This window comes from Pararge aegeria, chromosome 7 (assembly GCF_905163445.1).
Source record: "Pararge aegeria chromosome 7, ilParAegt1.1, whole genome shotgun sequence".
In the NCBI taxonomy this organism is placed as follows: domain Eukaryota; kingdom Metazoa; phylum Arthropoda; class Insecta; order Lepidoptera; family Nymphalidae; genus Pararge; species Pararge aegeria.
The window spans coordinates 17,637,750-17,661,622 of NC_053186.1; the positions used below are offsets into that span (position 1 = coordinate 17,637,750).

At 35.5% G+C, this 23,873-nt stretch overlaps 2 protein-coding genes across 6 annotated transcripts in view; one reads left to right on the forward strand and one right to left on the reverse strand.

Moving 5' to 3' along the window:
* The window catches only part of LOC120625468 (protein kinase C and casein kinase substrate in neurons protein 1), a 145,609-nt gene extending 134,934 nt beyond the window's left edge, over window positions 1-10,675 (forward strand). For all 4 annotated transcript variants that reach the window (XM_039892551.1, XM_039892553.1, XM_039892552.1 and 1 more), the window contains 3 exons: window positions 1,134-1,285; window positions 2,848-3,050; window positions 3,859-10,675. In XM_039892551.1, coding sequence (XP_039748485.1) covers window positions 1,134-1,285; window positions 2,848-3,050; window positions 3,859-3,971 — 468 coding nt within the window. In that variant the 3' untranslated portion in view covers window positions 3,972-10,675. The remainder of the gene's footprint in view (window positions 1-1,133; window positions 1,286-2,847; window positions 3,051-3,858) is intronic.
* Window positions 10,676-19,907: 9,232 nt separating this feature from the next.
* Window positions 19,908-23,873, reverse strand: part of LOC120624856 (myotubularin-related protein 5) — a 102,930-nt gene continuing 98,964 nt past the window's right edge. For both annotated transcript variants that reach the window (XM_039891591.1, XM_039891590.1), the window contains exons 37-40: window positions 23,176-23,302; window positions 22,283-22,362; window positions 21,453-21,535; window positions 19,908-21,004 (exon numbers count right to left, since the gene is read on the reverse strand). In XM_039891591.1, the coding sequence (XP_039747525.1) occupies window positions 20,912-21,004; window positions 21,453-21,535; window positions 22,283-22,362; window positions 23,176-23,302 (383 nt within the window). In that variant the 3' untranslated portion in view covers window positions 19,908-20,911. The remainder of the gene's footprint in view (window positions 21,005-21,452; window positions 21,536-22,282; window positions 22,363-23,175; window positions 23,303-23,873) is intronic.

Sequence of the window (23,873 nt, forward strand, 5' to 3'; positions counted from 1 at the left end):
TTAACAAATCACTTACTCTGGATGTTATACTTTTTTTAAACTTTTCGGGGAAGTAGATTATCTTTCCGGGGCAAAATCCGGGATTGTAAGAAAAAGTATCAATTTCAACTTGATAGATACAGTGTAAAGATTTGGCGTCCAAGGAAAAAAACTCTAGCGTAAATGTAACTCTTAAGTATCTCTAACTCTTAAGTAGATACTCCTTTTTTCAAAAATTTTATAACCCCAAACCATCAAACTATTGGATCGTTTATGAGGCGATGTTCAAACAAAGTGTTCAACCGATCCTTACCCAATGTAAATTCCAAGGTCGAGTTACGTTATGTATTAAATAATAAAGATTTACAATCTTTGGTACACAAATAGAAATTAATTGTAATAAGTTATTGAGTGAGATTGCACAGGTGTTTAAATAAGTTGTTACATTTGCACAGATCACAAATTTTTAAGCAAAAAGTGGAAAGTAGATAATTTATCATCCCTTTATTAGTTTGTTATTTGCGCAAATGTCAAGGCAAAATAAGGCAAGTTTTAAGGGGCTAAACACATTTTTATGTAATAAGGTCGTTTCTTATTTTTAAGTTGTGAGAAAAAATGCTTGTTTACTTTTGTTTTAGAAGTGTGGTTAGGCCCAGCGATGGGATTCAAATGAGAATGAAGAGTTTAAAATAATAAGAGACCAAGATTAGCATATTGCTTTTTTATATTTATTTTAGAGAAATGTTGCATGAAATTCTATTTAGAACTTTCTAGAATGTTAAATAACTGGTGTATGGGTCATTCTCATTTCGATCTTTATTTATTAAATAAGATTGCTTTATTTGACCTCAGTATATATATATTTTTTTTTTATCGTTCGATGTTGCATGATGGATGTCGCTTTTCCAATATGCATTTTTGCACGTTTTTTTTATATTTCTCTATTAATAATAAATAATATTAACAAATCATTATTTAAGACGTATTATTTTTGTATACATATTACAAAATATATTTTTATTGAAAAGTTATTTTATAAACTATTACCTTTATTAAAAAAACCCTTACATATAATTTTGAGTATTTGTATATAAAACTTCATAGGGAGGTGTGAAGAACCTATTAAATATTATAAGTTATTATCTGTGATACAGGAACTCCCGCCAATCACAGTTAACAACAAGACCGGCAAAACGGCCAACAACCACACGGAACCACCAACGAATAACACGACCATAATGCATAACAATACGAGCGCGAATAACACCATAGACAAGAAGACCATCAGTGCACCCATAGCTGTCACGTGAGTATTTACTCAATTTTTTACCAATGGACCAAAACATAACAAAAAACAGGGAACCAAAAACTTACTAGCGTTGTTAAAAGCAGTTGACGTTTTAAAAGTAAGAGTTATAATTCTGAAAGGTCAAAAATATCAGAATAATACTGGTTTAAGCAATGATAGGAAATTTCCTTTCTATTTAAGGACAATATTATAAATAAAATCTGTGATGTCATCTGAATTGTTATCTTTTTACACGTGTTTATGTAACTTACCAACCAAATTGAGGTCAGATGACTGGGTTACCGAAACGATTTTTCACACAACCACACCAAAATTTGCAATCCCTAATCGTCATCATCACCAAAGCTCGATAACCCTGGCTCCCGGAAGGCTCGATAAGCCTTTGCTTGGCCAAACAAATTTTTCCATCGGGGGCGGTCAGAAGTAACTTCCTTCTAACTCCGAACTCCCAAAACCCCCAAGTGACTCTCTACTTCATCACTGCACCGAACGAACCCTAGGTTGTCCTTGGCCTCTACGCCCTTGTTATTTGCCCTCCATCACTATTTTACTACCACGCCACAGGGAGGTGCAGTGGTTATATGCCTGACTCTTACCAACTAAAACCCACGGTGTTCCAACTCGTCGCCTGGTGACTGGGTCACGGGAACGCTTTCGCAACAAACTGTCGCCATACCTAACCCCTATAGTTCCCTTCCTAACATCCTCACTCCATCTTTAGCATAGAACGTTTGGAAATATACGCTTGCGGGTCCGGCGCGTGCACGCGGGCGCCGCGTGCGTTCGCGCTGCGCGACCGCGCTCTTTCGCGGTACACCATCTTCGACACTAGCAACGTGTTTAACCTGTTAGTTGCGTAGACATTTTATTGATATTTGTATTAAATTGTCTTTAAATTAAGCGGTTCTAGAACGTAACATTCACTTTTGGGAGTTATGTGCGTTTTTAATTTATAGCGCTTAAAATATCACTTACTTAAACGGTGAAGGAAACAATCGTCAGGAAATCTGCATGCCTCAGAATCCTGCGTAACGTTCACAAAGGTGTACCAATCCGCACCTGGCTTGCGTGATGGTCTATGCCTAACCTCTTCTCATTCTGAGAGGAGACCCTGCCCTGTAGTAATAATAATAATATATATAGTCGTATTTTCACCTAATACCAAAAAAGTCTACAGACAATTATTTTCCGTTTCTGTTTTCACCCTTTTTACCGTAGTGTAACTGTGAGTATCATGGATTTTTGAACGACTTACGAAGATGATCGTGCTTTAATACAAAACTTATCACTGGCAACAAGCACAGTACAAAGGACTTCAGGCAATGAAGGATTTTAAACAGCCGACATCCAAGACAGTTATTATACTACGTGAATTTTCTTTTTGGGGAATGTTTGTAACAGCTGAACAGACAACATCTTGGAATAAACTTGCAAAGACCGCTGCTGATCTTTGCTGAAGCACCATTAAATTTTTGAAGAAATTTGAAACGTCAAGCTCTCAAGGTTAACGTTTTGTTTATAGAGATACAAGTTTCAAAAATCTTTGTTTCAATTTACAGAAACGGTACAGCCTCAGCACCTAAATCGGCGAAAACATCTCCCGCGAAAGACAGCATTAGCGGCAAGGACAATCCCTTCGAGGAGGAAGAATGGGACGAAGAGTCCGGGGGAGCCCTCACGGATACCGGGGAGCCCGGCGTACCGGTACGAGCGCTATACGACTACACCGGCGCTGAGAGCGATGAGCTTAGCTTTCGACAAGGTACGTTCCTAAGCATCACGCATTTCGAAGTGAGTTATTCCGGGAAAGATGGTTAATTTTCCTGATTTTAATTTTTCGCATATATCTCGAACTCTCGAACTCCAATGATATGAACAAAGAATATTTGAATCAACCTTTCAGCTTTTTTGCTTTTTTTTTTCTCTCGGTTTGATTTGGTCAAAAGAAATCTGCCAAGGCAACCTTTGAATGACAAAACCTGTTGCAAGAGAGCGGGATAGTGCTTTAAGTGTACCAATAAAAATATATATTGTGCACCAACCCAACCAAACTAGCAGATTAGCCATTTTTTAGGCAAGAATGCTTTCAGCAAAATCACTTATAATATTTTTTTTTTATTTATTACATAATATTATATTAGCGATATTTCAAAACTAGTGAAAAATTATTATCATTTCTTGTTCCCCGTGCGAAACTTTTACCGCATTCACCATGTTCCACCCCCATAGTACAAAGAAATCAATAATAATAATATTTTATTTATTTCTAGAATTAGATATAACACGAATACTTGCTCCTTAATTAACTTATTATGTACAATAGTAATAACATCAATAATTAGCTAAGGTGAACTCACACCGACCACTCAGCACCCATTGTCTTCTAAAACCTAAAGTTTAGTGTCAACGAGACAAAAGATACCAAGCACTGAACAACCGATGAGAACTCACCCTTACTAAAATAGAAGAGTGCTTTGACATTTGCACTAGGTTTGCTTGAGCCGCAAGCAAAATACAAAGACTTCTCGCCTGTCTTTTTTTAAATGTTAACTATAGAATATGTCTTTCAGGCGATCTATTCGAGAAGCTAGAGGACGAAGACGAGCAGGGCTGGTGCAAGGGGCGCAAAGACGGCCGCGTGGGCCTCTACCCCGCCAACTACGTCGAACCCGTCGGCCACTAGCGCTGCGGTCCGGCGCTTCGACTCAGTCCGCAGTGCTTCGCCGCACCGCGTAGCTAAATCGGAAACTCCGTCGTGATTCGTAGCGCTACTTTTAGTGGGAGTTCACGTACTACATTGTTTCATTTGTAGTATGGTGGGGAGGACGTATGCACGCATCGCATTCTCTCACACACTGACACCCTTTTTATTAAGCGTGGCATAGCGTGTCAATAATTGTAAAGTGTTTTGTCACACTCACTCATGGCACCTTTCAAATGTCAAAGCGTAAGAAAACACTATATGCATTTTTAACTCTGTGTTTGAGAGAATGAGAGACGTATATAAGTCACCCGCAGCATACGCTTAGAACTCTTATAACGGATGCAGCAACGTGCCTGTTTGCGGACGCTATTCTACGGTCGCGATATATTAAACGTATAAAATAAATAACACACCTGTGATTCAAGATCAAATCTGTGTCAAAAAGATGGCTGCCCTAACACCAATGGCGCGCACACCATAGATGCGAAAAACACAGCCTAGCCTAAAAAATTATGCATAATCCAGATCGGTAAAGGAGTTTTTTTCTTTATTAGTTATCCCTTGTTCAGTGTTCACTCAATAGATGCGGTTTGGTATCTTTTTAAATTAATATCTGTGGCGTCAGTACGTGAACTCTCAAAGTTTCGTCGATTCACGTACGTAATTTTGGACATAGGATTGGGTAGCTGTGCGTATCGATACGGAAGCTTATTTATGGGAGACCAAATAAAAATATTGTTCTTTAATTCCGCAGTAACTAAACTTTTAAACAGTAGCCCTGATGTATTGAATTTAGTTTACCATTTTAGAATTGGGTCATAACTTATTATATCCTTAAACCCTTCTCATCCTGAAATCAGACCCGTGCCCTTTAGTGGGCGGGAAATGGGTTAAAAATTATATGAATACCATATTGAATATTGCGTATTGCCGGTGTTCGAAGATATATGTGACTGAAACGCAGTTTTATAACTAAGGAAGAGCAGAGGACAGCAAGAGAATCAGAGTTACTGAAATACCTCAATTAGTTGCAAGGTTGCAGTGGACTGATGGACTGAAAGTCCTCCTCAACTCCGATAGGTCTAAGTAGCTATTATAGTGACCTTGAAACCAAAATGACTCGGCCTTGGTCATTCCCCCACCCACCATGGGTGGAACGCCGTTGGAACTTTAATCAAAGCGTCCAGGCAGCCGTTGGTCACATAAGGCACAAGACATAAGTCCCCATAAATAATCTAAGCCCAACAGCGACGTCCATCGTTTCAGACTTAATCGAGATATCACTTTGCGTTAATTTCGGCCGAGATTTAGCACTTGTTTTGTAAAAATCACGTGACGGGGTACGCTACAGCCCGAGCGAGTGTTCAATGGCCACTGTACTTTACGTGAACCGTAGAATCAATGTTGCTATTTCAATGTATTACCTCAGCAGTTCATATAAGCGAAAAGCTACTGATATCGCACCAATACACTAAATGAATATTTTATATTATCTTTATAAATACGAAGCGGTATTAAGGTTGAGGCGATCCCTTATATGAAATTGTTGATTTATTAGAAATAGTAACACTGGTCTTACTAAATTGTACCTTATTCCAAGGGACATGAAATTTGACTTTATCTTGAACTGTATAAATATTTGAGAGAGATGTGTATTTGAAATAAATTTGTGAAGTCATATTTTAGTAAGTACTAATTACATCGTACAGAAAAAAAATACGTAAACATTGTTCATAATAAAATGAGCCAACAACTTGGGAATTAAATATTTAGGATCATGGTGTTTTTGAATGAGATTCCACTTGGCACTTTTAGTTTTAAATTAATTGATTAAGCCAGTATTTAAATGCCATCTCGAGACAGTTAATATTAGTTGTAATAAAAAATATTAATAATACACGGGGACATTTTTGTTTGTCTTCCAACGGCGATATATTTCATTGCAGCGATATTTCAAAATGTGATGTTAAAGATAATATTCAATTATTTTGGTGCACGCGAAACATCCTAAACCGAATGTTAGAGACGCGTTGCGGGGGCTGCACTGTAACCAAATCTTACTTAATTCGATCAGCTTTTTAAAAATTACGTTAGTTTTTTAGTATCAAAACTTCAAAGTATCAAATAAATGAAATCAAGAACATGCGACATTTTTTTTTGTACTACACTTTTTTAATTGATAGCTGTTAGGTTGTTTCGCAACACCTCACATAATTTTCTAAATTATTTATCAGTGTAGTGTACATATGTGTAGTAAACTGAGCACATCTAAAAAAAGAGACAATTTGTTTCGGATAAATAATTTATCGTCATTGGTAGACGGGTAAAAACGTTGCCATGTATAAAAATAAATCACGAAGTAGTTCAATATTTCGCACTGAGATGGGAGGCTGGGGCTTAATTCGCTATGACATTAAATTAGTGAAGCGTTCAAGAATACTTTAGTGACGTCAATAATAAGATTTGACACCTGTAATTCCGTGGGTAATTTGGATTTCATACGACAATGCAGTTCTTAAATGTTTCAACACGGTCCAATTAACTGTAGTTCTTCCCCTTTCGATTCCAGTATTAAGAAATAACAGAATGTTTTTATGCGATGACGTCATCAATACTTTAGTATAATTTATATTTTATATTATATCCAGTAGCTAATCCACGAATTAAAAACGATGAACAATAGGCTCGTTTTACTTTGAAACAGAGATTCGATGTTTAAAAACGAATACGTATGCGATCTTGGCAATTTCGTACTAAAAAAAGTTACACAGATAATTTGACCGTGCTTCGTCAATTTTATGTCGTTTTGTTTGGACGAAATGTCAAATTAAATTTTATATCCCCATAGTTCGTAATTAAGATACTTCCGAGCGTTCGATCGACAGCGAATTGCCCTAGAATACAATTTAGAGCTCCAGTACCCTACGGACTAAATAATTAAACGATAGATTAAAAATGGATCATTTTAAAGCTGAGGTTAACTAAAAAGGACTATAATAGCTCATTTTCATTTTCACCTTTTTCCTGTTTTTACTAAAAAAGGGCACCGCAATGTCTAAATAAGTAACGCATCATCTAAGGCTTTATGTTCTACTGTCTTAAAAACGAAAATATCTCGAACAATCAAAACGGTTCATACAGAGCTCTCGCAGGAATGGACCAATGAAAATGAGTTATAAAGCCTTCTTTGCACCTTTAACTTACATTACTTTCTATTTTGGGTTTTCTCATGTCTCTTTGTGTTTTGATTCAGAAAATATATTGTTCTTCTTATCCAGCATTCAAGTTCTATCGTGCTAAGTCCGTAGAGTCCGAAAAGATATACATTTTTAGAAATCTTTAGAATTTTTACGCTTCAGTCTTTTATTTAAAAAAAGGTTTGACTTTATACATTACAGAAAAGTAGGTGTTGTTACATTAGTTTATAAAAAAAAAAAACTAGTACAGTTTAGGGATCTGACATTCAGACATAATAGCGTCAGGGCTTTTTGGGGTCCGGGTCAAACATACATAAGTAACACAAATATCAAGTTATATCGGTATCAGTGTTATAAGGATCTGTTCTGAATTTAGATAGAAGCGTACGGGTTAAACCATGTCTCTGTCAGGGCATCTTTCGAGACTCATTATGTCATGATGCCTTCCAACTGAAGGATAAAACCTTGCATGGTTTTTTCTCTATCCCTGACAGAGCCCCGATGGAACCCTGTTAAGGCAATGACAGTACTCTGAAGAGGCCCTGACGGTGCTCTGAAGAGGCCCTGACTCTAATATAAAACAATTGCGATACGGAGCTACGTGTCTGTCGTAAGCTTTAAACGGTCTTATGAATATTCATTTCATCCTTCATTGAGTTCAGCAGAGCTATTGTCGAGTAGTTGTACCAGTTCTGTTGTATACAACTCTTCGAACTGAAATAAAATTGGCAGGTCTAAAAATAGTCCTTTTCTCAAAAGAACATAGTGAAAAGCATAACGCATCTTTCACACCTGCCAACTTATTGGAGTAAAGATAAAGAGATAAAAGATAAATTTATCTTTAACAGAACCGGCAACATAGTATGCCTCAAAAAATTATATGACACGAATATTTCATCAAAGCGTAGAGACGGTACACATTTCTACTTTCTAAACAAATGTCGATTCATGTGATACTGGATCTCTGTTTGGTTATGTGTTCACGAACATTAACATTACTATGGATTACTTTCAAATTCATAGTATTGTTTTGTGAGGCTGTCACATAACTAGACATGAATTACTAATTCCCCACAACTGTAATAGCCCATCTATATCAGTAGTTCTTTCCATCGCTGCATAAGTACGAAGTTTTTGACGCTTTTTAAATCTCCCCTACGTACATGATTTTCGCGGCCCAATTTTATACATCTTTTTTAACAAAAAAAAAAAACGACTGTCGACAAGTGATTTGGCACCGGGGAGCGGGTATTTTTGGAGGATATTTGTACAATGTGGAAACCAAAAAAAAAATGACTTCTAGTGACGTTTACTGACTTAGGTTATAATTTGCGCAACGACCGACTTAGTTGTGGTGACGAGCGAGACCACAAAATAACACAAGACATTTTATTGTATGGACGATGTTAAAAGTTTTTTTATTATGAAAAATATCTAAGGCGCTGCGTACTAATGAGACACTTAGAAACCGACACGAGACGTTTTCACGGGAAACCGTGGTTGCATTTAACGACACGTTCTGTGTCCAGGTGTGTACTATTTGCATGGAAAATTGTTTATGTGACCTACCAATGTAAGGATTCTCTTACACTGTGTCAGTACAGTCTTGATGCAGTTGTGCCAATTGCATTAATGCTGCAACAGAACTATGTTTAGACCCTTATCGGAAACCATAAGCTACGTATGAAGTGACCAGTTTTGTATTAATTATGCAAACATATTACAGCGTCTCGTATCGTTTATGAAAATTGTACGTTTGCGCAACGCCTTAAATTTTGGTTAACACAAAAACATAAATCACAGTAATATACACGTGATTAGAAAGATCGCTGAAGTAAGATGAACGTGTTGTGGGTTACGTTCATTTTGTGGTCTGGCCCTCCGCCGCGGTAGGTGCACAGCGTGGATAGTGAAATAATTACTACCTTTAATACCTAGCTAAGCCAAATACTGAGCGTCCGGGACTAATGCGCACCGCCAACATACAGATTATATTTGTGATATATTGACGTATAATCCATTTTTAATTATCTGTCTTACAAAGTAAACAATAATTTCGTTGTTTTAAAAATAATTAAAACATTTACACGAAGGAAACTCTTTTTTTGTTGATATTTATTTTAACACTTGTTTATTTTTCTTTTCTATTTTTAAATCATACTTTGTACTATAAAGTAATGAAGAAATTTGTTACATTATAAGAAAGGTAAAAAAAAATGGAGAAGGTGGCTGCAAGAGTTCCGGCGCCTCAATGTACATACACGGTTATATATTCGTCGTGCATATAGTATAATTATTTCCCATTGTATATAATGTATAATTAATAATTAATGTAATGATAATGACGGGCGGCGCCAACAAACAAATTAATGGCCTAAAATGATCACCACCCCTCGTTGCCTGTTGTTTGGGTATGACATTACGACACCCGGTCGTAACAGCAATTTATGACGTCAAAATTGACAGCCTGAATATGAAGAAGTGTTGAATTTGACGTCACAATTCGATATCATAGAACCCTTGTGAACGAAAAACGATGCCTTGCACGCTTTAAGAAAAGTCCATCACTCTTTAAACTTCAAGACAGTTGTTTAAAGAAGTTACGAAAAAATCTTAGGGCTTTAATTTTCAAACCGCCAGAGTAATATGAAATTATATCTTAAGAGTTAAACGCAGAGAAACAGGATATTCTGATCATATAATAGTGTGAGTTCACGTATCAAATAGAATTTATAAAAATTTAATTTAAATTTATAACTACTTTTGAGGATACTGGGCAAAGAAAACTTAATAAAATAATTGTAAATAGCAGGCACTGATGATGTTATACAATTTAATTAAAAAAAATAACCAACATTTCAAAGTTAGTATAAGTTTACTTATAATAACATTTATTGATTTTTGGGCAGGATAATTTTTATAGAGAAAAATTCTAAAAATATATCTCAATTTAGTATTTTGTTTTCGCGCTTATAAAACCAAGAAAAAATGTTAAGATATATTTTAATTAACTTATCTTACCTCTAAGCAATTTGTTCTACTTTGTCCTAATTCGGTATAGTATATTAACTGAGAAGACACATTGTACTGCTAAGTCGATTACTCAAAAGTATTTCTTTGGCTGTAAGGCATCGATATCGATGGAAGATGGTCGATCTTTCTAATCTTCATAGGTTGTTGGCGTCGTTACGTCGTTGTAGGTTAAATAATAACGATTAATATATTATGAAGATATTTAACTTTTTTTTTTCATTTTTTACCTCGTTTTCAACATTGTTGTATCGTAATTTAGGAGGCTGATGTTTTATCTTTTGACTCGCGAAGGTAGTCTATTAGTCTTAGCGCTATTTGTTTTACTTGTTATGGGTTTCGAGAGACCTCTGTGAAATTCTTTGTATTATATTATTATTATTATCAGAGGGTGGTTACGGACCACATATGTTAATATATTATTAATATTGGTAAAAATAAAATTGTTACATATGATTTTGATGCGTTTTATTTATTTTAACTAAGAAATATGTGCGCTTCTGCCATTTTGCTTCGCTTAACAAACCTGCATTAATAAATAGCTGGCATGAATAAGTATTATATCAGACAAAACCTTTGTGAACATGAAAGAATGGATCCATTTTGTTGTACACCACATTAAAAAATGCACAGATGAAATAAATATATAAGGTAAATTTGGCGGCCTTATCGCTACATAGCGATCTTTTACAGGCAACCAAAGCTTTAAAAGAAAAGTCATTTATAGACGTATGGTATGAATTAAAATTCACCATTTTTTTTAAGTTAAAATGCGAGGTAGTGGGTATGGCAGGTTCTATACTAAAAAGCGACGATGGCTTAGTGGTTATGAATATTTTAAGCTTTAGAAATGAATGAAAAAGTCGTAAGTCTACATACCTGAGAATTTCTCCATAATACTTTCAAAGGCATGTGGAGTCTCCAAACATTTTAAAACAGCATTCTGAGAGACGGACGCCCCGCAGTGGGCCGGTGGTAGGATGATGATGATGATGATGAAGATATATATGTTAAAATTTTCTTTTAAAGTCACCGATGTCGAATATTGGGCACTATATGTTGAATGAATAGGTATGTAAGAGATGTGCCGTGTGGTACAGACGATAAGAAAACAGTTATTACCACTCCTCTATGCGGGTGGCGTTCGAGGTAAGAGTGTCCAGTGTTGCTACTGCCATCTACTGCGATCGCCAACACGTCTGCCAAGCGTGGTAATTATGACCAAACCCTCCCATTGGGAGAGGCCATAAGTCCAGCAGTGCACTGTAATAGCCTACTGATGGTAGATGACATAAAAGAAAAATATCAAATAAAATGCATAAGTCAATTTAAAAATCTCTTTATTTTTATTGTACGCAGTGCACTGTTACACGTCCTAGCTTCCAAGCCCGGCGCGGTACAAGCATTCTCATTAATTAATAATATTAAAATAATATAAAACTTATCAAGCTGTAGGTACATGTGATTGCAAAAGTGTGGTGTCGTACCGCACCGGGCTTCTTTTAATATAGTTTACATGGAGGTCAGCTGCCGTATTACGTATCTTTTTGATCTGGTTGCAAACCGGTGGTTTATATACAAAATCATGATTTAACACACACACGATTTTGTTTGATGACAGTACACCATGTTTAGCAAATGTCAGAAAGGATACAGAATACAGTCGATCAGGGTTTACAAGGAAAGCTATAGTATACTACATGGCTTACCCTATAACAATTTAAACTTAACACATTTTAACCATAACTGGTGACGTCAGGGAAGACATTTAAAGAAGTGTAAAAACTAAACTCACAAAATGCAATAGAATATAGAGAACTAACTGCTGATTTGGTTTTATTACGGACAGGTTGCTAACCAGTCCATACTAACAGATAATAAACACCAACACTGGAGGAACTTCGTATAAGCACATTACTCTCTCCTAGATGCTTCGCTCTTAAATGTGCAAGTTAAGCAATGCAATACAACATCGATTAGAAAGTGTCCGGTTTATAACATATATATACATAATTTATAATATGTATGTTCTGCACCTTAGTACAATTAGTTCAGATAATTCCATGCGCACGGAATGTCGATTGGGAACTGAAGTTACAGAATGCAGAAAGAAAAATTTTCAGTTTCTAACGTAATTTCATGTACAAATCAGCATGGCAGTGTTTTGTTCAGAAGGACGTGGTTGCTGAGTGTAATTTCAGGCACATGAGGCTAACATCTACCTACCTAGAACGTAGACCGTCAATCATAAAAAAAAAAAAAATCGATTGTCTGAAAATTCAGTTTACTGACGATAGTTAAACGTGACAACGTCATAAGAGAATACTGATGGAATGGTTGCATTTTTTAAAAGAAAAATTTAAATTTTATTTGTTTGGTAGATATTTTGTATGGATATAGAAAGTATATAAATTGAAATCACAATTGAATTGATGAAAATGAAATGAAGTTACATTTATTTGTACGCATGAATACAATTATGTCAATTTTTTTTACAATGTACATAGTTTCTATCATCATCGTTGCTATAAACAATTGACACCACATTCACTTTTCACTGCACTTCATACTTGACGAAAACATGTAAATGTATTATTGTATAGCAGCTGTCCACGCGGACGCATCGCTCACTCAAGTAAGAGAGAGACAGATGTCGAGCGCGGAGGCCGATTGTGCCTCTTTGTCGCTCGTTCCGCGCTCTCGCTTGCACTTCAAGTCTTAAATGGAACGCCTCAGAGTGAGGTAACGCCGCATGTTGTCATGTTTTTTTTTCGTGCGTGCAGCCGGCTCCATCGAATTATAAGACGTTGTCACGTCAAAAACTGTACAGTTTGTTTGATAAGTTACTGTTATGACTGGAGCTTTATAAACTCATGCAAAACGCAATGCAATAAGATTACGCGTGAAAAAGTCTTCTTGGAAGTTTTTATGCCAGCAGTATTTCATCGAAAGTTTCTAACGTGATAAATTATTGTACAGTCCTTGTATTAAAATGTCAAATTGTACGTCGCAGTAAGAATTCATGCGCAAATAACTTCAGATGCGAATGCAGGGTTTAAAGTATGTCTATGAAAGCTAAAGGCATGTTTTATAATAAGACTAAGCAGGCTTAAAATAAAGCAGACTTAATAGTAAAATCTTTAGTCGTATATTTATCATATCAACTCTTTTATACCAAATTCTCGGCAATATGTGTGGTGCTTTTGGCACCGGACGGTTAGGTAACGATCGTTCAGAGGAATAGCAGAGACACTGCGGAAAGAAACACCACACATTTTTTATATTGATAAGTTAGTAACGTCAGACTAGATTTCTACATCTTAGTTTGCGCTCATTTGGAAGTATTTTATAGATGGTTACCCGCATGAGAAACTATGTGGCATTATACTAATCTCCCAATTAGAAAAGGATCTCAAAAATACACCTTAACCCATAAAAGTATTATTCATATTAATGCAGATTCGAAAGGTAAAGATTAAGATGTTTTGACAAACATCACATTGAACTGAAACGTAATTATATTTGAAAGACGGTCGACTGTATGTTTGTTAAACTGTGGTATTAGTGCTTGTTCAGGTAACATTTTGATGATTGTAAAAAAAACTTTTTTCTTATATATATTTTATAAGAAATATTTCGTGCCCGTCTACCGTTGTAGTATAAGTATTGTTTTACATTGTTATTGTTGTTTATTCCTATTTTAAATGATGAAAAAATATTTCTTGCCTATGTTCGATTATAGTGCTGCTTAAATTGTCGTGCTATGAATATACGTCTAAAAATATTTATTAGGCATGTTTTAATTTTTTTTTTGCATTCCCACTTTTCCTCAAAATAAGTCTGAAGTTTTTCTATTAGTTATAGACCAACGTAATAAGTTCCTAAGTTTGGTCCTAATTATGACAAATATTTCCGCCTTTTTTAGTTCCCGGTTGCAACTTGAAAAGAATTCTGCGCTTGGTTACTTGATAAAGAAACTGATAATGCAAGAAAAAATAAAATAAAATAAAGAATATTTACAATGTAACTACTTGCAAAAAAATAATAATTTATAAACACTGCAAATTACCGATTTTTTAATATTGTTATTGTACCTGCATTAGCTTTTAGAAATATGAAAAATATAAACGATGTTATGATAGCCAAAATATAGGTTTGACTCGACTACGGTCTACAAAACAACTTTTGTATTATTGGTTAAGTTTTACTCGATCAATGGAATAATGCCTCGAACCCTGAATTCCTTGATAAAGTTGTATAAAAGCGGTAACCCAGTAAAAACATGCTATACAATATGATACCACGCTGCGCGTGTTGAGACAAATCAGCTCGTAGCATCGTATTATTTTATAATTTAAACTTGTATCGTTATGTAATGCAATATAAATAAGATGTGCATCTTGCAGTTTTAATATAGGTACAATATTTATATATTTACTCAAATCGCATTCGTAAAAATTGCAAACAATTTTCGACCCTATTGCTAGAGCATTATGAGCCATGGGTTTGAGCTTTGATTATACTATTTTGGCTTGAATTACTCGCCGCCTTAACTCGACACGCTGGTCAGTTTGTCCGTCTAAAACACCTTCACCATAGCATAGAGTCACGTGACGATATCAACATAGAATACATTACATTACACTTAGGTTTTACATATATTTACAAAACAAATATTAAACGGCGTAGCGTAAACATAACGAACAATATTGTGATCAATTTTCTACAAGAAAAGGACAAAATGTTTATCTTTAAGGAATTATCTTTGTGCCAAATTTCGTCAAAATTTTCAGGTGTCGCTTGCTCGTTCCTTTTTTTGACAATAAGGTACCCATTAAAAAGAAATGTTTCAAATCAGAAAGTTATCATAAGAGTCATTGAATATAAATAACTCCTGTCAATAACTATCAATTTCCTTTAAAGAAAGTCCCAAAGTCTAGTTAAGAACTTATCAAAAGACATTAAGGAAAAATACATATTTTCTTAATAAATTGTGGGTTTTTAAACATAAATAAATTTACTCCAATAATTCACGTAATTAAATTAAAAAAAGATAGATTTTTCTAACAAGTCCATTCTCGTGAGTCTCAAGAAGAGCTTACTAAAGAAATGATCCATCAAGTAAGGTCTTCTAACAAAGAAAAACACAACTAAATTAGCTTCATCTCACAGGCTTATAAAATAAATAAGCTTAACTGAGATTCTCGCAATAACACTTTTTTCGAAACGGACAACTTATTTTGTTTTCATACTATATAATTTCATATATTAAAGCAAAAATAATACTATAGACAATGTATATATCAGCTTTTACATGTTAAAATTCAAACCAATCACATTCATCATCTTGATTTACCTTTTGATCTACGAACATGGCGGTTGAGGCAAAACAAATCATTTTATTAGTGAAGATGAAGTTAGCTGATAGAAAATGTTATGTCCGCCTTTAACCAGGGCCCCGTTTCCCGTGTTCTAAGCAATTAAATATCACTTGGTTTTAACGGTGAAGGAAAACATCTTAAGACCCTCCTTCACCGTTCGCAACACAGAATTAAGAAAATACAGAAACCGTTTACACTAATTGAAGCATAAAAAACCACTCCACTTTAGTATTTTTTCATAGAATTTAACAGTTGACGGTAGTTATTTTACCGTTTACAATAAAAAGGGGAGAAGTTTGTGAGCTAGCAACGCGGGTGTGAAGTGAGACGTGGGCGGGTTATTTTCACGGTTTTTGGTGACAATGCACTGCATGCAATAATTGCTGAATGAGGGTTCTGCATATTTTTAATTCTTTGGTTCTCAAAGGCGTGCAAAGTCCACCAGTCCGAACTTGCGTGGAGGACGACAGCCTAACCCCTTTTCATTCTTGGAGGAGATCCGTGCTATGTGGTGATGATAAACAAAATCAGTGTGAATGGTTCACTTTAATGATGTTGTAATTGGTTAATTCGACGATTAATATATTTAGAAACATCAATTAATATATATCTAACATAACAGTTACGAATAATTAAATATAAAATTATATTAAAACGGAAATATTATTATAATGGAACAGAAGTCTATACACAACAATAATTAATTAATTAATTAGGATAAAATATTTACAAATAACCAACGTAACAATATAATATTTTATTTGTAGGTGTCTAACTACTAAGATTTTTAGTCTAAGAGCCTAACAAGTAAACTGTGGGAGGTATTTGCAGTCTTTCGTTTTATTTTTACATTTAAATAAAGTCGATCTAAGTAACAATTGCTAGTTTAAAGGATATAGCCGGTCAGTGGGTTGTGAAAAGACATTTATGTGACTTTGTTACGGTTAGCTATTTCATTATAAGCCAAGATCAGAAAATAAATATTCTGTGTTGCCAAGTTATTGTTATTATATTTTAAAGTTTTTCTATCTATTAAAGATAAATATTTTTTCTTATTTCTAAAACAATTCTGTAAACGCACACTGAATTAATGTTCTTGGCCCATGTTTAGTTGGGAGATGTTTAGCGAAGAAAAAACTTTTGTGTAGAGGTTGTAATAATATAAATATTTTCAGTGTTTACATCTAAGAAACGAAGTTTGGCACTTAACGTACGAAATCTCGTACTATATCATCAACCCAAATTTTACTTTTGCCTACTACTCATTTGAAGCAAGAGATTTATGAATTTTGTAACATACCTCCGACAATTTACAACATGGACTCTTTCACTATTTACAGTAATAGTCAAGTCGACTCTACATGCGTTACTGCACGAAAAGCGAGATTAAGGAACAGAAAGAAAACCTATTTTTCGATACATTCGCCTGTAAGCGGTCCTTATTTCAGACTATCGCTACTAGCGCTATCTACGGAAATATTACTGCCGATTTAACGATAGTATTTTTTTCATTTTTTGCGTTTAGCGTTCAGCAGATCCAGATACATTTTACTAACAAATGTATTGAAAAATGTAGTATCATACAAGTGTCTAATATTACAACTGTCAGCGTTGTTAAAATTTTCGTCCTCGATTTCTGTTACCAACGTACCACACTTGTAAGACGAAATAATATTACAGTTATTCAGAATCAAAACATATAATTTTAATATGATGATAATGTTACGTCACCAAATGAGTATGAATTTGGTTCGTTGCTATAACGCAATTAAAGAATTAATTTATAAAATGCTGCTCTGAATAGTATATTTAAGATGTGTTTCTATACCTTTCGTACAATATACGAAAAAACAGAGATTGAGAACGGCCGCCATTCATAAATCTATTTTTTAATTAATGGCAGCTTGGAAGCAGGCCACTCCGCTTTCATTTCTCACAAAACAGAAAAATTCTAAAGATTGTTAAACTTTAAAAAGATGTTGGAAAAGAGCAACCTGCTGAGTTTCTTGCCCGCTCTTCTCAGTGGAATCTGCTTTCCGAACCGGTGGTCACTACAAACAGACTGACTTGACGTTTCAAAAGTGCTTATTAATTAGGCCTACATGAAAAAAATGAATTTTGAATTTAATTGCATGGGTTATATGATAATGTTATGAATGTAACGCGTCTTTGATAACTTAATCAACTTCGAACACCATATCAACACCAACTGATTTAAATTAAGACATTGGAATGTGCGTTATATGTTATGTGACATAAAGCAAACTTTTCAATATTTTAGTGCCGATTGTGGTCACATGTCGGCCATGCGAAAGAGACTTTATGTCACATGACATTGGTGACATGACAAGTTGGTGTTGAGTCTATGTATTTTACAAAGGCCATCATCCCTGTCTAAAATAAACTGTGCGTCTATGTCATTGTGAGAGAAAAAAACGAGTGTATGGTGCCAACACGCATTTTTAACTTTGCGTTTCACGTTACGTTTGTTAACGGTACGTTACGTTTGTTAACGGTACGTTATGTTTGTAACGTTACTTTAGGTTCGTAAATCTGAACTATTTGTATGTATTTTTTGATAATGCGTTTGGTCGTTCATATAACAGTCATACAAGAGTTAAGTTAAAGACTAACATAGTAATAGCAATCGACACCGCTGAGAAGACCAACGCTTTCAATCAATAATGCACTAAATATGCACTTAGTCTTATAAAAAAAACAACAGAAAGTCTCTGGTTTTAGTTTCTTTACTGATGGTTACGTGTTCAAAAATATTGAATATAACTCATAATAATATGTTCTATTAAAATAACATATTCCGTCACTTTTATTACTTTATCGAACGCTTAGCTATGTCACTAGAAAACTAAAGGAAAAGGCTGCTAATTCGTGAGGCAATTCCTATTTTTCACTGACCATTTTTGACGACTGTCAGCTCATCTAGTATATTGTTGATCGTAGTTAAACACACATCGAACGTTGAAGATGATTATTTTCTACCCTAAATTTAACTTTATCAATAAAGGCCAATGCTTGGCCTTTATTGATCCAAGGCGAATAACAACGATACACCAGCTAATTCATAGCCTAACTTACAACAGGGACGGACAACGGAACGCTGCTGTTTAGAAAATAAGAAAACTGCTTATCTATCGACATATTGAAGCTAGAAACACGTCATCAGTCGCAATAGCATCTCTGGAAGTCATAAGTTTGTCTCCAACAACGCGACTTCTAGCTATTGTCCTGTACCGGAGCTAAGGTCCTCGAGCACATCACAAGCTCAGGGGAATATCTTTCTCGCATCGAAATAGCTCCCATACAGTAAACATTGCATTAACAAATGCTAGGTTTTAAGAATGCCAGTCTGATGCTGTTTACTTTTATCAGATCCCTGAGTCTTGATTGAGTCAACTGTGGGGCCTAAGCGAAGAGTTCTGGGGCAACCTCGAGACCCAAAAGTCCGGCAGTTATCTGACTAATGTGCAGTGACTCGTTGATCTTTTTCGGCAGTTCTGGTTGTTTTACAGATCTCAAAATGTCTGATTGTATACTCCCGAGCATTTTAGATCGCCCGCTATGGCTGATATTTAAGGCTATTATTAAATTTAATTATAGTTAATATTGTATTGAAAGATTAGACTAGATTCTTGAAAACCTGCCGTTTTGGCTGTAGAATATTCTCGAAATCTGCCGTGGTGCGGGTCTGTTAATTTACTTTCTCACCCATGTACATCAGCCACAGAGTGTTGTGTTAAAAGCTGCTAGAAGTCACATTTCTGCAGTGATGTATTTATGTACTCATATATGCACCCAAATGGTTTACGCTGTTTTGGGTTATTTTTTTGTTTTCTTTAATTTTGTGCAGTGTACAATAAATAATATATCATGTACGACTTCAGTATGACGTCATAAGGTGCTGCTGTACCGATGCATTGTGTGATTATAGCTAGCAGTTGATATTGCTATTCCTAATAAATCTGTAGGCTCATAAATTCTGATTTCTCTAATTTGCGAGCATTGAGTTAGTATAAAACTGCGTTTAGCAGAACATTCAGATTTTAGAACATCCTTAATGGCTAACTTACACAAACGTCACGTTAATGTCGGCATTCAAATTTACAAGAAGCTCTAAGGCGGAAGGAAACAAATCACACTAAAAAGACCAGGTTTCCCTTACAATAAGACAAAAAGTTAATTTTAGAAAGACGCCCCAAACTTCTAGTGATTGCAGCTTGCTGTAGCGTCTCCGACTCCAACATCGACTCATTTAGGAGACATCCCAAGACCAGGGAGGTCTTGGGATGTCTCCTAAGTCGTTAATGAGAAGGATAACAACCGGTAATGATACTAATTCTATGAAGTAGCGGCTTCCTTTTTCATGTTCCCCGTGGAAGAGTATAGTAAATTTTTAGTTCAGAAATTCGTTTACAACAATATTATTATCAATAAATCATTGTAAGTAAGAGAAGGGTTGTACATTAGTAGCTACAATATCAAGACAGACAGCTTCGCTTAGATGAAGGCCCGGTTGTTTACATCACCTGAACATGGTTTCCAGCCTTAACCACGGATTATTCTAATTCCAAGCATTTTGTTGTGACCAAGGTCATGCTAAGCAAATGTCTAATGGTCAAAGGAGCCCCTTAGGAACATTTTCCCCGATATTTTTAGTGCAGACTCCATCTTTGTCATAGCTTCCACCCGTATCTCAATTAATATTACGGAATCTAATCAGGTTAACAAACGAAAAACGACGTCATTTATAGTGTGATTGTCGCCATGATTTTTTAACGGTTGCGTGGCGTGTATCAAGTATGCTTTAACTATTATAGTTTTTTTTTTAATTTCCTCGATATTCAATTTAAGTATATCTAACTAATGTACCCTTTAAATTTTTTTGGCATATTTTTCCCAATTTGTCCTCTATCTGATATGTCATGATATTTATCAACCGGTATTTAAATATTAATTTTTAATTATATTGTGACATGTCAGCCCTAAGCCCACATAATCCGTAGCGGTTTTTATTGTGTAAAATTCTGTATTTACACAATTCACAAGAGAATTGTGTAAATCTCCGCTACGGTCTTTGTGTGTTTATACTTTAATCGAATCCAAATTAACTTAGACAAAAAGCATATTTTATTCATTTATATTAAACTTTCGATTAAATTTGACAAATAAAAATATAAATACATAATGATACGTAAAGCTTGTGACACATTTTCATTAATATAACAGTTAAGTCTAGTGGGTATCGTTCGTGTCGCACGACATGTCGTGTCGCGCGTCGTGTCGCGTCCGTGGCTCACTGTAAGCAAGCTTGCAACTTCTCGGTCCACTCCTGCGCAGCGTTGGCGTCGCTCGCACAGAAATTGTATGTCCGTCTACTCGTTCGTAACTGCAGTAAAATGCAAAATTAAATAAAAATATCGTAAATAAACTAATAAAATAGGTATAATATAAACTAATTCGTAACAGTTGGAGAAAAGTTAAATAAAAATAAAATACATTCGTGACCGTTAAATGCGATAATAAATAAACTGAGTATAATAAAATACGCAAAAACTTATTGGTATTTAGAGTTAACCAAACCAAGAAGGTGGAATGGGATTCAACGGTGAAGCAAAACATCGTGAGGAAACCTGCATGCTTGAGAGTTCTCCGTAATATTCTCATAGACACGTGTGCAGTCCAAACTGGGCCAGCGTGGTAGACTACGGCCTTTACCCCTTATCGTTGTGGGAGGAAACCTGAGCCCGTAGTGGGTCGGTAGTGAGTTGATATCATCATTATCAGATGACAAACTACCTACAGTGAAAAATATCAGTAATGTAAGTGTAACTCACGTCAAAGAAAGACCTCTCGTCGCACTTCTTAGGAGGTCCGGGCGCCGGTGCCGCCTGGGACACTGTCAGCACTTCTGCCAAATCTGTACATCAAACGTTCTCAATTTTATGTTATGATTTTCACGCTCGCAAAGATGGGTCACAAAATGGGTTTAACAAAATGGACTTCTTGTCACTCGTTTTAGAGTCGCAAACTCTACAAGTACTATATATAGTAGCTGATACTAAAAGTACTATAGGATTTTAGTTTACAAATGTTATACAACGTGTAACTGAATAACGAAATAATGTTGAAGGATGCATAAGTATACTTCATAAGGAATCATCCCGTAAACATATTAAATCAAAAGAAGCATAATAATTTTTCCATACGAACGAATTAAAATAATTCTAAGTGTGTTTTGACAACCCTATTGAAGATCAAAGAACGACACGCGCATAGTACCTACACTACGCGACGCATACCTAATAAAGTGTCAGAAGTCACATGATTCTAATTTTATCATTTCATTTACACGTTGCACATATAGTATGTAATGGAACAAGGATTTAAATCGATTAGCCTATTATGAAAATTAATCAAAATCTCCTGAGGAAGCTCCGGTTTCGGAGCGTAGAGGGTACACTGCCGAAGATCTGTTTTCTGTATAAGGATTAAAGAAATGATAAATTACACCATACCTCCTGCTTTTCGCGGACTATAGCAAATGAAGCTTAATTTTCATAATATATCACGGATTTCGGCCAATTAACGCCTGCTTCTATCCAACGATTAGACCATATTTTCTCCATCGTTTTGTAAAGAGAAAAAAAGTTGCGAGTGTTCTTACCAATAAAACCTTTACAATGGGAATCCTCCATCGCGTCGTAGTATCGAAGCTGATGCTTTATAGAGTCGAGCACGAACCACCTGTGGAATATTTTCAATCAAAATTATTGTATCATGGTTTCTGCTTATCTATCCAAAAGTCATGTTTTCATTTCGCAACAAGTTAGCTTTTGATGCCGTCTAAGATGATAGCAGTGATAGCGCATTGGGTAGGAGCTCGACTTCTCTTTCGGGGAGCCGAGTTCGAATCCCAGCACACACCTCTAACTTTTCTGAGTTATGTGCGTTTTAAGTAATTAAAATATCAATTGCTTCAACGTTGAAGGAAAACATCGTGGCGAAACCTGCATGCCTGAGAATTCCACGGCCGTCATCCTTTCTCATTGTGGGAGGAGTCCCGTGCCCCGTAGTGGGCCGGTAATGGGTCGCTGTTATGATGACGATGAAGATGATAGCAAATTTATTCATTATTAATTGCACATTGAATTTTTCTCATTTCGGAAACAGCACATACTAATTTCGGAAACGACAGGACTTTTACAGGCATTTTGAAAATTTAATATATTTGATATTTCCTCTATATGTAGAGAACAATAAACAAATTATAAAAAAAAGCAATGTTTCATGTCTTGTTTTGTGCTTGAAAAAATCCCAGATTGCATCAGCCGGAAGACCTCCCACTTATAACACCACAGACCTAACCACTGCGCCAGGGAGGTCGTCGAGACATCGGACATCAAATTTTATGATTAATTGGCCTTTAACAAACTTTGATTAATACTAATTAAAAATTAAATTTGACCAGTGGTTTCTCAGCAAAATGAAAGTTCCTCCTATGAAGACTCTAATCTCTATAGACAGTTTAGAGTTTAGGGTTTTGTTAAAGGTCCTTACCTCTGCTTCCACCCTTTGAGCAGGGCACCTCTTTTGTACAGATGCCCTTCGTGGGTGCGGTTCTCGGCCACGTTCGACGAGAACTGCTCGTAATACTGCTGGGAAGACGACTGCAGGGTTGCTACTCCTGTGGGAAACGCACATCATCAACTCATTTGTAACTATTTAATTTTAGAAGCGTGCCGAGTTAACCTTATTATTGGGTCAACATATTTTATTATTGTTTAGCTTGTATGTGATAGTTTTGATTGCTCTTTTGTGACCTGTTGGTGATCTTATTGAATAAATAAATAAAAAATCGGTAGTCTTTTAACATCCGACTGCCTGGCTCGGGCCATATTTTTTTTTAATAGTAATCATTGACGGTCTGAGCAGGTGGAGCACCCGATGGTAACTGAAAAGCAAACGCCTACAACAAAGAGCGACACTGAGACAAAGAGCGCAAGAAACACGTCCTGCAAAGTGCCGCTCTTGTGTCCATCAATCTGAGGCGTAGGTGTTAAGTCTCATTTGTCTGTTATTAATTATAATAATTCTAATAATTATAATAATTCTAACAACAGATTATCGTCATATACTTGGATCTCGCTGATGAGATTACCGCCATGTGGAATGTTGAGTCGACAGTTATTGTTTCGATCGTTGTTTCAGTCAATGGTCTTCTCGCGAAAAGCTTCGACCAACATCTTAAGAAGCTT